The 14,050-nt window shown below is 34.0% G+C and overlaps 1 protein-coding gene and 1 long non-coding RNA gene across 2 annotated transcripts; both read right to left on the reverse strand.

Moving 5' to 3' along the window:
* Positions 1-274: 274 nt before the first annotated feature.
* On the reverse strand, positions 275-5,959 carry LOC109540426 (leucine-rich repeat, immunoglobulin-like domain and transmembrane domain-containing protein 2). Its single transcript, XM_048667303.1, has one exon. The coding sequence runs from the start codon at positions 5,825-5,827 to the stop codon at positions 3,854-3,856; it is 1,974 nt and encodes a 657-aa protein (XP_048523260.1). The 5' UTR covers positions 5,828-5,959; the 3' UTR covers positions 275-3,853.
* LOC125504807 lies at positions 275-8,848 on the reverse strand. The gene is made up of 2 exons (XR_007281706.1): positions 8,740-8,848; positions 275-868 (listed from the first exon to the last, which is right to left on the reverse strand). It is a non-coding gene; the product is annotated as an uncharacterized LOC125504807 (long non-coding RNA).
* Positions 8,849-14,050: the final 5,202 nt, after the last annotated feature.

Consider the following 14,050-nt stretch of genomic DNA (forward strand, 5'->3'; position numbering starts at 1 on the left):
CACTGTTTACCACTTCATACCATGCTTACCTGACGATGGCCTTAATAAAATCCAACTTCATAACGAATCCCTTAAACCAACATTCATGTACAATGCTAATCTACTTTGTCTAATTTTATGAAACAACGCTGCAAGCAGCCATTCCAAATAATTTGTTCAAAATAGACAAGATTTCACTTTTAATACATCAGTAGTGTCTTCAAAAGACTCACCAAATTCTACATGATCTAACTACTTCCAAAGTTTTCCAATCTCCATGAAAAAAACGAAGATATATTTTGTAAGACATTTAATAAAAGATATTATTATCTTTTCCAATGTTACATACGTACTGATAACATTACAAATACTGAATTTTTATTACTTTGAAAATTATATTTAGGCAATACTGAATTATGTAATTTACAGAGCGCATTGCTTTGTAAACTAGAATTTGTTGTTCGTGCAAATGGCAATGCATAATTTAATCAGGAACAACAAATGCATATTACAAAGAAAATTTGCCAAAGTTAATTTTCATCTACATAGTCCGTTTTGAACAATACAAAAATAAAATACAAAATTTTTTATTAGTTTTATCCTAGGTATTATTATGTTATCGTTATTGAAAGTCAACAGAATCGATTATCGACTTTTATACAATTGGGTCTAGAACTGCGTCAACTATACATTATACAATGCCTGTTTTTACATTTATTATTATTATTATTATTGGCTTATTAACAATTACTTTATTAACTTGCACATAAAGTAAACTGAAGGTGAAATAATTATTACAAGAGTTGTCTAACTATACGAAAAAATCACCGGTGAATTCATGTCTATTTGAAACATTATATATTTGTTGTCATACTTTGGAAATTCGAGTCTGAAAAAGATAAATATTAGGCAATGTATTCAAAGCAGTACAAATAGGTTTCCAAACTTAAAATGGGATCAACAGTTTCCTTTGAAACTCGCATTTTAAAGTTAACTTAAAAAAACAATCGCCTGCGCCAAAATTTACAATTTCCTTTAAGCCGGAATAGTTATTGAGCTAGTGGCCGTAAAAGCACGGAAAATATATCGATAATCTAATGTAATCTTTAGGTAAGTTGAGCGCCGGATAAAATTGGAAATTTTCTCTGTCGTCTCCAACTTCCTTTAAGTTAGTTCCTTCCTCATATGAAGCAGACAGAAAGCCTTTTTTCGGAAATATGATAATTTTCGAAATTAGATCAGTATTCAATTGCAAGTGAAATACCCAAACTAGCAACTTTTGCGAGATCTTGAACTGTTAATTACAAAAAATCGATGAGTTTTAAATTCAAAAGTAAAATTTTATGGATTTCAAATTTAAAATTGTAAACAACTACAAAATATTGGCTCGGATATTGTGTTATAACCACCAAAGTCCATCAAACATTCGAAAGCCCTCAGTGGGAATATTTCAAACTTCTACGAAATTCATAAATTTCTCTGATGAATTGAGCAATGGTAAAATAAAAATATTAGCAGGAATAAAATGAGGCGATTGATCGTTCGTCAATTATTCGTTAGGCTCCAAAACTCCAATATGTATTTTCAATTAATGGCCGATACCAAATTACAGTAAACCCTTCAACAGAATGTTATAGAGGTCGATTTAAATACAATTTTCAAAAAAACAAACTTTCATTTCCATTACTACTATTCAAGAAATTGTCGGCATTACTTAAAAATAAATGATAGACTATTATAAAGTGATCATCGCACGTGCACTAATTCGTAATAAGATATTTAACTGAATGTTGATAAATGACATGTCCAGTTTCGTATGGTTTACTCTACAAATTAAACTTAGAATAATGTTCCGCACAAATACTCATTGTTTGTATTAGGCCGGAACCACACGATAAGCTATCAATAATGTTATAAAAGTGTGGCTTTCTTCTGGAAAAGAGGACGGAGCAATCCATATTTAGGATACTGGAAAATAAGTCCATATTATGAATATTTGATAAAACCGTTAATGGCAGGCTCAAGTTCATTCCAATTAAGCATCTAAAAATAACATTTGTTTTCGAGGGTAAAGTAATTTCAGACGTTTCTTAATAAAAATTTTATTTGAAATGCCAATAAACTCCTGAATCAATATATGCTCTGGATCTACGAGGCTTAAAGTAAAAATTAACAGGGACTGTATTCGAGATTCTGTCGGGACAATAAAAGTATTTTAAAGTCAAGCGGGGACAACATAAAAGCAACAATTTTTCATATATTTGACTATGACCGAAGGAAAGCACATAAAAGGTTTCTAAAGTCAATTGAGGGAAATGTTGGTGAAAAGTTGAGTTCTATGACTTTACTGAATATTTACAGGATTCGAAAAATTATTTTATTCTCTAAAGCCTTAGTAACGAAAAATATACAAATTGTACTTATTGCTTTTTCCAAAGATTAACTTGTGTTTCTTTCCAAGCAACAAAACTCATATTTGCATCAGCTTAAATGCACAATTTAATTTGTAAATGCCCCAATTTTTATTTTCGGGAAATAAACACTAGTTAAACTATGAAGAAACAAGATTTTTCGGAAAGCGTGGTAAAAACTCAGTTCTTTCTATAAACTGTAAAATGTCGCAACTATTTTCCACGTTTCAAAGTTTAAAAAAATGTAATATTTTAACAAATGATCAAGCTACTGATTGCTTTTCAACTGTAAAATTTTCTAGCCTAAAATCAATTATTGTTCAGTTTCCTTTTTTCCTGTTGTTTAGAACGTGTTTTTCAATTGTAGTATTTTTCCTTGTCATTGTCATGCTTGAACTTGCTTTTGCTCTCCTTGGCGGAGATTCCGTTCAAGGAAACACAATTCATATTTGCACCAGACTGAATGAACAATTAAATGTATGATGTGTTTTTATTTACTGGAAATAAACACTAGTGAATCCATGAAAAAAAAAATGTTTTTCAAAACTTGCTAAAAATTCAGCTTAAATTATTAAAAACTTTAAATACCATTAAAAACTTAATAAGCTGTACAAGCACATGTTCCTACTTGATGCATCCTATAATTTAATCCATTATGAAAGAAACAGTCTTTAATTTTATATCAATCAGTAATTAAAGGCGTTAAAACTCAGGTCCTACTTTTGTTAGGTAGAAAAAAAAATCGTTCGGAAACATCACAAGTAAAAGAACATTTAGTGATCGCACACTGATCCGTATTCGCATGGAATGTTCGTAGGACATCGAAAAAAGGCTTGCTATTATAAAAATTCGGAACTATCAAAAGGTGTTAACAATTTTTAGATGTTAACCTGCATTTAATGATAACTAAAATCGCCAAATGCCCTGAATAAAGCTGATCAATTTTTCTACAAAGAAAAATGATATTTAATTTGCAAAATTGTAAGCTCATTACAGATTAAATTGGTTGAAAAAAACCGAGAAAATTTAGTACTAAAGGAGTGTAAAGCTTTATAATCAATTAATGCAAATGGACTTGGAAAGACAACTCAAACTAAACTAGTATGCACTTTATATATTATCATTTACCTCCAATATATAAAATATGAAGATTTCACATTACCTAGATATCAGTCTTTTATCAATGTATACTTCAACAGTGAATAAACTTTTACCTTTCGAATACTTGTACACAATAAATTAAGAAAATCACTAAACATCGTATATCACAAAGAGAAAATCTATACAATTATTACATTTTTTATACAGTTTATGAGACCACAGCACAAATAGTTGCTTACTCTGTACCTGAAAATGCTTCCCTGAATATCAACGAAACACTTCTTCGCCTAGCACCTCCATTCATGCAACGTAATATAATATTAGGAACCTAGTCTTTGGTATAAGGTATCAAGTCTTTATATTTAGACGTCAGTGCCGCAACCCTCTTGATAGCCTTCATCGGGCGAATTTCTGCTACTACTCAAGGCCCTTTTAAGAGCATTTACTGGAGGTAATACTGGAATTCCACCCTTTTGCCATACCCTCAGGGTCTTGGTGGTGGCTGGAAGGCTCACTTGAGTTGCTGATGAAGTCATTTCTGACATTGGCAGTGGAAGACCGTAGTCTTGTGGATAACCAACTACCCTATTCCGGTAACTGGACAGTTCTTCTGGATTGTTAGCACTGGTTCCTTCGATTATTGGGGTTTTATCGTCATAAGTGAAAGCGGAATTATTGCTAGCAACTCTCTGGATGTTATAAGAGTCGTTGTCCCACAAGCTTGAGGGATAGAGGGAGTCGATATTCCGACTGTACTCTCCACTATTAGGGCGATCCAGAGTGCCGTCTCCAATAGCATTAGGGATCGTTTCGGTGCTCCCCTGTTGCCTCATGTCATTGATCAAGTCTGGATTGTTTCCAGAGTTAGACGAAGGTGAAATGTAGGAGCCAGCAACGATGCTTCCGTTTCCATTGTAGTTACTAGAGGCATAAGGCTGATCATTGATTCTTGGAGGCTTTTGGATCGGGTTACACAAGTTGAGGTCGCTGGGTTGCTTTCGCTCTGGAAATGCACAGGCTTGGATTGATGGGTTTGAAGGAGATAGCGCCACTTTGCCATTTGGAAGAGCCGATCCATTCACAACTGTCACCACCTCAATCTGTCTAGGAGTTTTTGTCTCTACGTAGGGACTGCGCCTCATGCGCACCAACAGAACCAATATTATGATTAGAACCAACAAAATCAACACCACCAGTGCGGCACTCAATCCGGCGATTTGTCCGTTTCCAAGCGAGGTGATGCCTAAGGGTCGCGAAACCACCCTTAAGGTGAAATTTGTCTCGGAACTGCCCGCGCGATTTTCCGCCACACAGTAGAACTCAATAAAGTCCACCTCCTGAACGTCGTTGATCACCAAAATGCTCTTTTTCTCCTGCTTGCCCACCTCAAATATGTTGATCCGTTGATGATTTCCAAATAGCGAGTTATTCATCAATAGTTTTCCATTCCAATACCATTTCATGTGAGCTGGTGGAACTGCGTTTGCGCGACAAGAAATGGTAGCATTTTCGCCAGCAGTTGCCTCAATATACCGGCTGACCGGTAGAATTTCCGGCTTGCAAGCCAAGTCATCCACATGGATCTCAGCGAAGGATTTCTTAATCAATCTTTCCGGACCTCCACTGCATTTGGGCGATATCGGGTAGGGAATATTGTTTTCAATCAGCCACTCTTTGATCACTCGCAAGCGACAGTCGCAGAACCAAGGATTGTTATGTAACTCCACTCCGTGAAGTTTCCTTAAGAACTCCACTGTGTGCGGCCGCAGCTCCGATAAATGATTATTGTTGATTTTCAGCGACTCGAGCCCTTCGATGCCCTCGAATGCTCGAGGCGCTACCATTTTTATTTCGCAATTTGATATATCCAATTTGACCAGGCCTCGGAGGTTGCGAAAGGCGCCAGCGTCAATCTTTTGAATTGGATTGTTGGATATTAACAGTTCGCGAAGGAACGGCGTGTCTTGAAAAGTCTCCGATGGTATAGAAGTGAGCAAGTTGCTCGACAAATCCAGCTCGATCAAATTTGTCACTCCTTTGAAGGCCTCATTGTCGATTTGCCCTAAACGGCAGCTTCGCAAGTACACTCGCTGCAAGTTAACTAGTCCGGATCGGAAGAAAATTTCTTTGGGAAGGATTTGAAAATTATTCACCGATAGATCGAGCACTTGCGTTTCAGGGTCCGCATTTTCCGGAATTTTGATTAGTCCACGTTCCATACACTCGACGGTTCTTTTTCCGTTTTTCCACTTACACGCGCACAACGACGGACACGATTCGGATAAAACCAAACCCGGCAACACACACCAAACGAGGCAAACGATTCGAAACTGCATGACTTTAGCCCAAATAGCAGAACATTGACTACTTTCCGTTCTCAGATCGTGTTTCAAAAGCTGCCGACCGAAAGCTCACGCTGACGCATCGAACCAGCAGAGCTCGCTTAAGGACTGAAGCTTTCAAAGCTGCTTTTCAACACTGCTCCGCACCCTCTCACTCTTTACGAGCGTTGCGCACTGCTTCATAAGTAACCACCGCATAAATGTCCTGATTTTTATATTCGGTGCTTTTTATTTGTTAATACATTTCCTGGATTGCAAAATGAATAATGGCCAAGAGCTTGAAAGCAAAGCTTCATTAAAACTCAAAAGAATTGAATTAGCTGGAAAACCAATTGTCACCGGTACGATTCGTGCGATATGTATACTGGAAATAACGCGTTTGTTTGCCAGAAAAAGTCCATGTCCATGTCCAAAAGAGTTATGAGAGTAAACTTTTAAAACTTAAGGCAAACATATTAAATATTTATACAAATATTGAAAACTTTGAATTTACATTTCATGTTTCTTTCAATAACGGTTTAAGCTTCCGAAGCATCACGACTCTAACTGTTTTTTGTTGGGTCATTCATTCATCAACTGAATCAAATCAATCTTCTGTCTTGTAAAGCTCTACGTGTTCTAAAAGTTTGCTATATTTTTTTTTACAAATGTATGAGTTAAAAACCAACATTTGCATTAGCATTCTCTGAATTGATAGTTTTAAAAATAAGTGACTCCCGTATTGTAAACATTCTGTTAGAACCTGCAGTTTCTGGGCGATATTTGGGGTTTAAAATTTTCATATACAGTCGATTTTTAAATAGATATCGACATTGGATGACTCGTAGTGATGTGGTGGAATTCCATCGCATTTTTGCAACAACAACTATTCATGATCCTTGGAAAATGACTCAAAATAGACTTAATCTCTTCTCAAAACTCGCCCATTCATTCAAAACCGTTTTTCTTTATTTGACAAATACCGCAACGGCATATTTAGTGCGTCCTGCCTTGCCTTACGTGACAAAGCTGCCGATAACTCGAAGAAACGAAAATGCGATTAGTGGTATATTCTACCTGGGTGAGACGATGGGACCAGACTCATTGATGAATACTATTAAAATACCTGTTCCAACCTGACTTTGTTTAGAGAATGTGCTAGTAGACGTTATAGTTGTGGATTTCACAATCAATTTGTTTAAAAATGAAATACCAAATTTTTGTGTAAACGTTTGCTGTTTATGTAAAACAAATCATCTTGCTTTAGTTAATTATTGAATTATTTGTAAATTAATTTTTAAATCAATGAGAAAAGCTTGCTTTGGAAATTCAACTCCATTGTGTTATTATTCACTAGTCGTTAGAAAAACTGTTTTTCAGAATGGCCGAAACAAAGACACCTTATGCTTATTTTGCTTCTGAATAAAGCCAACACTATACCTAGATATTTCTTGGCAGTATTTAGAATGGAAGCAGTCACAATTTTACTCATAGTAACCTTGGTGCTTTTGTTAAATCGGAAGGTTGGGATTCATTCTTCCCTGCACCCATTGTGTTCTAAATACACACAGCTTGGCACGCATTTACGGGATTAGGATACAATGGATGGTTTGTGTTTATTTAAAGCGCTGAAAAACTGCTTATGAATGAAACGCCTTTTTCCAAAATAACAACCTAATAGATAGAAAAGTTCAAATTTTTCCCGAAACATTAATCAAACAGTGAAAATAATTTTTGCAATTTCCAAATTCACGCACCCTTGGAAAATGAAACAGTTAATTTCGATGTCAAGCAACATCAATCATTCGGTTTCATTAAACCATCAAAATAATTCCCTCTCTCTGAACGGTTCGAATAACGAAGCCAAGGAAATAATATTTTGCATAAACGAATTAATGGAAAGTTATTTACAAAACTTGAATAGAAATGCCAAAACAATTTGGAGATATCGCTTAATTAATTTTGGTGACCGATGGAAACGCAAACTTCTGCATCTGACATGTATTGGACAGAGCCATGGAACATAATAGTACACGTGGGTGCGATTTTTCCATTACTAATCAGGTCGGATTTGATTCGATGCCTACAATGGTTTAGCGGAAAATTGGTACTATGTGCTTTCAATACATATGTTTCATTAGTAATGAATTCGATTTTGAGTGTGGGGAAAACTCACTTTTAAGTTGATTTTATATTTATTGGTGCGAGTAGATGAAGTTTTCTTGATTAATACAATTAGACCAGAATTTTAGCAATCCAAGAAGCAAATTCGAAGTATCTAATTTGATTTGGAATCCTCGCGTTTTGTATCATAATTTTGCATGATTATAAGCTGTGAACATATGGACGAATTTGAAGCCTAAATCTCATGTATTTGTATTGTGAGAGGACGCAAATATAGTAAAGTCTAAGCAAGGCCTATTGACCTATTGAGTAAACATTGCAGTGCATAGGTTTAGCGTAAAATTTCAAATTTATTGCAGGTATTCGAGACAATACAGGGTGATTCAAAATTGGCGTCATTCCTTTGGAGGTGTTATCTGGTGGTGTTTTAGGAGTACAGAAATCATGTTTAAAAAAATTGTTATTAAAAAGTGATAAATTTGCAAAAAACTATATCAGTAAAACGGCCTAAATGTTTTTCAAGGTAATCTGCCTAATTAACATTACGTAAATACCTGTTGTTTCGTAATTATTTAAAACTCCGGTAACCATGGATAAATAGAGAAAGTGACAATAAGATAGACTAGGATAAATGGTAAATTCAACAGGAATCGTTGAATGACGGAACCTATTTCGAAACTCATAACCGCGAATTATTAATTTGTTTACATATAACAAAGATATACATTTGAGTCTGTAACTCCAAACAAGTGACTGTGTAATCACCTTAATATGCACTCTTCTCGAGCAGCTTGTATGTATACCTCTGTTCAGTAATCCATCGGTGTAATGTGATCATATAAACATGGTAGAAATGTGGCTGGTATTTTTTTGGTGCCTGGGAAAGTGTCAGTTGTTGTGCAATGTTCTGAGTGCCTCTGAAAGGCTCTTCGGCAATTATGTCCAATACTTGTTCCTCTGTATCGGGAACCTGAACATCAATTGTCGTCCACTATCTTCCTGGAACCAATCTTCTCGCCCTTTGTTGGCGTGAGTTCTTTCAGGTTCTGCTGTGTTACTGTAACATTTTCCCTGAACTAACTGCATATCCGCAAAACTCGTGAAAGGAAATTCAAAGTAAGTCACAGTTTGACAAATTATTGTTATTATTGACTAGGGCTATCCACCTGTAACTATCTGTTGATGACAAAAAACACCATTGCCGCTTTGACTTACGATCAAAAAATTGTAGAAGAGAACTTTCTTATTATCAAAAATTTGAAGCAAATATCTTTTTTTTTTTTTGAATGCCTAAGTATTCTAATATGCTACAAATTAAACATGGAACACTTTCAAAATAATGCTTAATAACAAAGTTTAAATTCGATTTTCAACTGTTAATATCTTCTAGAAATTATCCAAAAAAAAAAATCAATATTTTTCTCGTTCCTTCCAAGTTCTATTACCCCTTAAAAGGAATGACGCCAAGTTTGAATCACTGTATATAAAAAATGTATGCCAGTTATTAGTTCGGTGGATTCGTTCCTATTGCATGGGCGGCAGATGTAGAACGAATGTATTTAAATCTAAAATAAGTAACACAGAATTATTCAATTGTTGCCCTAGTATACATTAAGTCAAGAAAAAACAGTAGCATATGAACTAATAAGGGATAATAGGGCCTCACCGTGAGGGTACGAGAAAAACATAGATTTTTTTTTTATTTCTAGAATATATTAATTAGCTGTTGGAGATCGAATTTAAACTTTGTTATTAAGCATTATTTTCGAAAAAGTCCCATGTATGATTGCTAGCCTATTGGAATACTTAAACGCTTGAAAATAAAAATGACGATCTTTGCTTCAAATTATGACAATTTTTTGTATTAAAAAAGTATCAAATTTATTCCTGGGTTTCAGTCATTTATTGTCTCTATTTATTAATCAAAATACGTTTCGGTGTATTTTTCCACCATTATCAGTTTTTCTAAAATAACATAGTTAAAAAAAAATTTCATAAATTTAAAAAACAACTACAGTTCGTCAACAGCCTCATCATATCACATATTAAAATACATCACAATTGCAATACTTTAAAACATTCTAAAATTAATTAGGCCTAACAGGTGATTAGTCAGGACAATCAAACTTGGGAAGAGACTAGAATTCTTCGTTCAGATACTTAATTATTTTTACTTACATGTGTAGCGTTGTCGCTGTTTTAAGCCTTGGCATGCATTTGGAGTATCAATTTTGTCCATTATCGGACACAAAACGATTAAAATACTGTTTATATTGATTTCTTTGCTTTCAGCTATTTTTCTTTGCATTCTGAGGATATTATTTTTGGTTTGCAAAATTCTTCAATATACCGGGTGTTAGTCAATATTCTGTGTTTATTTCATTTAATTAATGTATGATATACTGAATTAAGATTGTCGGTATCCGATCTGAAATTCATAGCATTGTTATGTTTTTTAAACTGTATCATTTCATGGACTTTTCTCTTATTATAATTACTCTCGTTAATCAGTATTTTTGTGTTATCAAAATCAAATTTATGCAACTTCTGCTAAGCATGCTGTGCTGATGCTGTAACATTTTCGTTATTTTTTCTTAGGCTATGCTTATGTTCGTATATTCTTTTCTTTAGATATTGTCCAGTTTGACCTATGTATGTGTTATCACAATTCAAACAGTCTATTTTGTAAATTACATTACGCGTGTCTAACTTGTCAATCCTAGGTTTAAATTTTGTGAAACATTAATTTGCTAAGGTGTTTTTAGTTTTTTTCTGCTATGTTGATATTATGTGGTTTGAATATATTTTTTATTTTTGTGTTAATTTCCGGTATATATGGTAATGATATATACTTGATATCACCTTCTATTCATTTATTTATGTTTTTCCATTTAGTTGAATTGTATATTTTATTTATCCTTTGCTTTATGATTGGTTCGAAAATTGACCTTGGATAGTTGTTTATTAATGATATATTTTTTATTTGCTCTATCTGTAAATGCTTGTATGCTGTATCTAAATATGCTTTTTAATGGCTCTATCTGTAAATGCCGTTATTACACTTTTTCTATATTTCATTGGAACGTACGTGATTGTGATGTATTTTAATATATGATATGATGAGGCTGTCGACAAACTGTGGTTGTTTTTTTAAATTAATGAAAATATTTTTTAACTATCTGTTATTTTAGAAAAACTGATGATGGTGGAAAAATACACCGAAACGTATTTTGATTAATAAATAGAGACAATAAATGACTGAAACCCAGGAATAAATTTGATTTGGAATTGAAACACAGTCAGGAAAGTATATACAATTAAAAAAGTATGACTGTGACTTATTTTGGAGCTCCGTTCACAAAATGGACACTAATAGCGAATTTGCCAATATGCGATTAGTTATAGGGAAATGCCACAGTAACATAGCACAAGCTGTAAAAACTTACACCAGCAAAGGGATAGAGACACTGAACAGACGAGTGGCTCCAGGAGTTGACGCAGATAGTGGACGATTTAAAGGTGTTCAGGTTCCAGACCTAGAGGAACAGGAATTGGAGATAATTGCAGCTGAGCCTTCCAGGAGTACTTGAAGCATTGCACAACAACTGCACTTTCTCAAACACCGGATACTTAATTGTCCCAATAACTCCCCGAGAAAGGGCTTTAATTCCGATCATGTATGTAAGATACACCAAACACTAGAACAGATTACACATCTGATCTTCCGAACACCGGTACAAATTGAGCAGCAGTGAATTAACCGAATACGAGAAGCTACTCAAAATGTAAGCCCAGACCAGAGACAAGTGATTGGGACACACATGTTGGGAGTTGAACGGGCAGAACTTCCTACACTTGTGATTTAACAAGTTAATTGTACTTTATTTGATCAATAATATTGATCAGTGATACATAACCTTTAACGAAAGATGTTTTAAGAAGATTAAAGGTAAGACTTCACAAAATGAAAAACTTTTTAAGTAAAAAAAACCGGCATACTAGAAATTGTCATTAGGATGAAATAATGTTTGCTCATGAACATTAAAAGTCTTGACTCGAGCAAGCAATAAACACTTCAAAATATCCGTGTGGTTTAGAAAAAGATTGACTTATAAGCTTGAGTTACTTTTTAGGAACATTAGGAGCTTTTCAACCGCTTTGACCTATCACGTTTTCGAAACATTATAATAAAAGCGGGCGTATTTGCGTAGCATTTACGTAAGACCAACTGAATAATTTAATTTTGTTAGCCCTATTTGTTCTCCTATAAATAATAATAATATCAAATTACTAACGTCTAAGAGACAGAAGCAAATCAATGAGAAAAGTAAAATTTTCTTTAAAGAGCTAGTTAACATTACCAAATAGACTGTTAAAAACTCAAAACGATGAACAGGTTTTGAATGAAAAAACTGTAAAATAAACCGTGATAACTGAGTGTAACTACTCGAAATCAAAACACTTTGCTTATCATTTATTGAGCAAAGAGTATATAGGGAAAGTCGTATACCCATAGGCCAAAATGTGGCTCTATATTAACGCATTTTTGACAGCTTTTCATTAAACGAATTCATCCAATCACTTCATTTGTTTAATAGGACCACCCTTGAGTTCAGGACAACGAAATAACTGAAACATTTCCTTAGCCCCAACCATCATCAATCTCACAGTTTCATTAAATCACCTAATGGACTTATATCGAATAAGCTGTTAACCCGAATTCAGTCAGCTCCCGTGACAAAGAAAATACGATTTGATCGAGAGAAATATAAAGTGAATGATATTCACAAAACTGGGACAGTTAGATGGAGATGTCATATGAAATCAAGATAGGCGATAATTAATTTCGATGGCCATTGGTCACGCTATACTCTGGCTCTGACAGCAAATCAAATATTGGGCCTGCACTTCACAAGTAATCCACCTGATGTTTAAAACTAATTCAGAATGGAAATTGAATGGAAATAATTCGAATCTGATTCATAAATGAAAAATAAACTACTGTGGCACAGCGGAAAGTAAAGGGCAAAAGTAACGAAATAATAATGGTTTATTATTTGGCATTCGCACAAAACATGAACCTTTATATCGCTTAGATCGCTTCCACTCCAAAGAAAAGCTCACAAAAACTAGAGAATTGAAAACGAGAAATTCAGACCACAATTCGTTATTTCGTGCCTGTGGTAGGAAAAGTTGAGTGCTTTCCTTGCCATTATCAGAATTTGTATTACGCTTACTTCTTTTCATAAATAACCAAAAGGCTCTTGTATCTAACACTAAACCGCTTATTATTCTTAAATAAAGTCGATTAGTATAATAATGTTGCTTCTTTGCTTCTAAGCGAGTTTGTGTCAAGCGCACACAAGAGCTTTTAGATAGGTATTTTTCAAAAAAATATTTACATTACAGATTTTAATAGGCAAAGCTTTTGGTTGTTTCAAGCAGAAAGTCACTGAAATGAGCATGTGGTACAGAGTAAAATATAAATGAAACTTTGATTCTAATTTTTAAAAACATACTTGAGTTGAAAATACAAGATGCTTCTAAAAACCTGCGTCTACTGACAAGTTTTGACAATTAGAGGTCCGTAGAATTTTGCTGATTTGTACAATTTTTTGGGCCATGAAGCAATTGCAAACGACGATTATTTATGATATTCCGTCATTTTTACAGTTTTTTTTTATATAATGCGCCTCGACCCATCAATCTATAAAGATTAGAAAGGCCTAAGAAAAAAGTACAATTTTTTGCCACAAATTTTCAACTGGAAAGTTGCATGCAAAACACCCCGTGTAAATAATTCCTGTTAGTAAACTGAATATATAGCCTAACTGAATATAAATTAAAACATGTTGATGCTGCTAAATTTTTCAAAATTACTAATACATTTAATAAAGCTCGGCAACTCGATCAATGTAGATGCTTCTATTAGATTGGTGCAAAAATAATGTCGATTTTCATATTGTTTATTTTACTATATAAATTTCTGAATAAATTTATTATCAAATAGAGCTATATGTCATTTTGAAGCGCATTTTTACTCTATATAGTTGTCGTGATGGTTTTGTTTTTTTATTAATTCTGTCTTCTTTTATGAAACTTGAAATAGACAAC

Source organism: Dendroctonus ponderosae, unplaced genomic scaffold (assembly GCF_020466585.1).
Source record: "Dendroctonus ponderosae isolate FM_Combo_2020 unplaced genomic scaffold, Dpon_F_20191213v2 Dpon_F_20191213_1, whole genome shotgun sequence".
Lineage (NCBI taxonomy): Eukaryota > Metazoa > Arthropoda > Insecta > Coleoptera > Curculionidae > Dendroctonus > Dendroctonus ponderosae.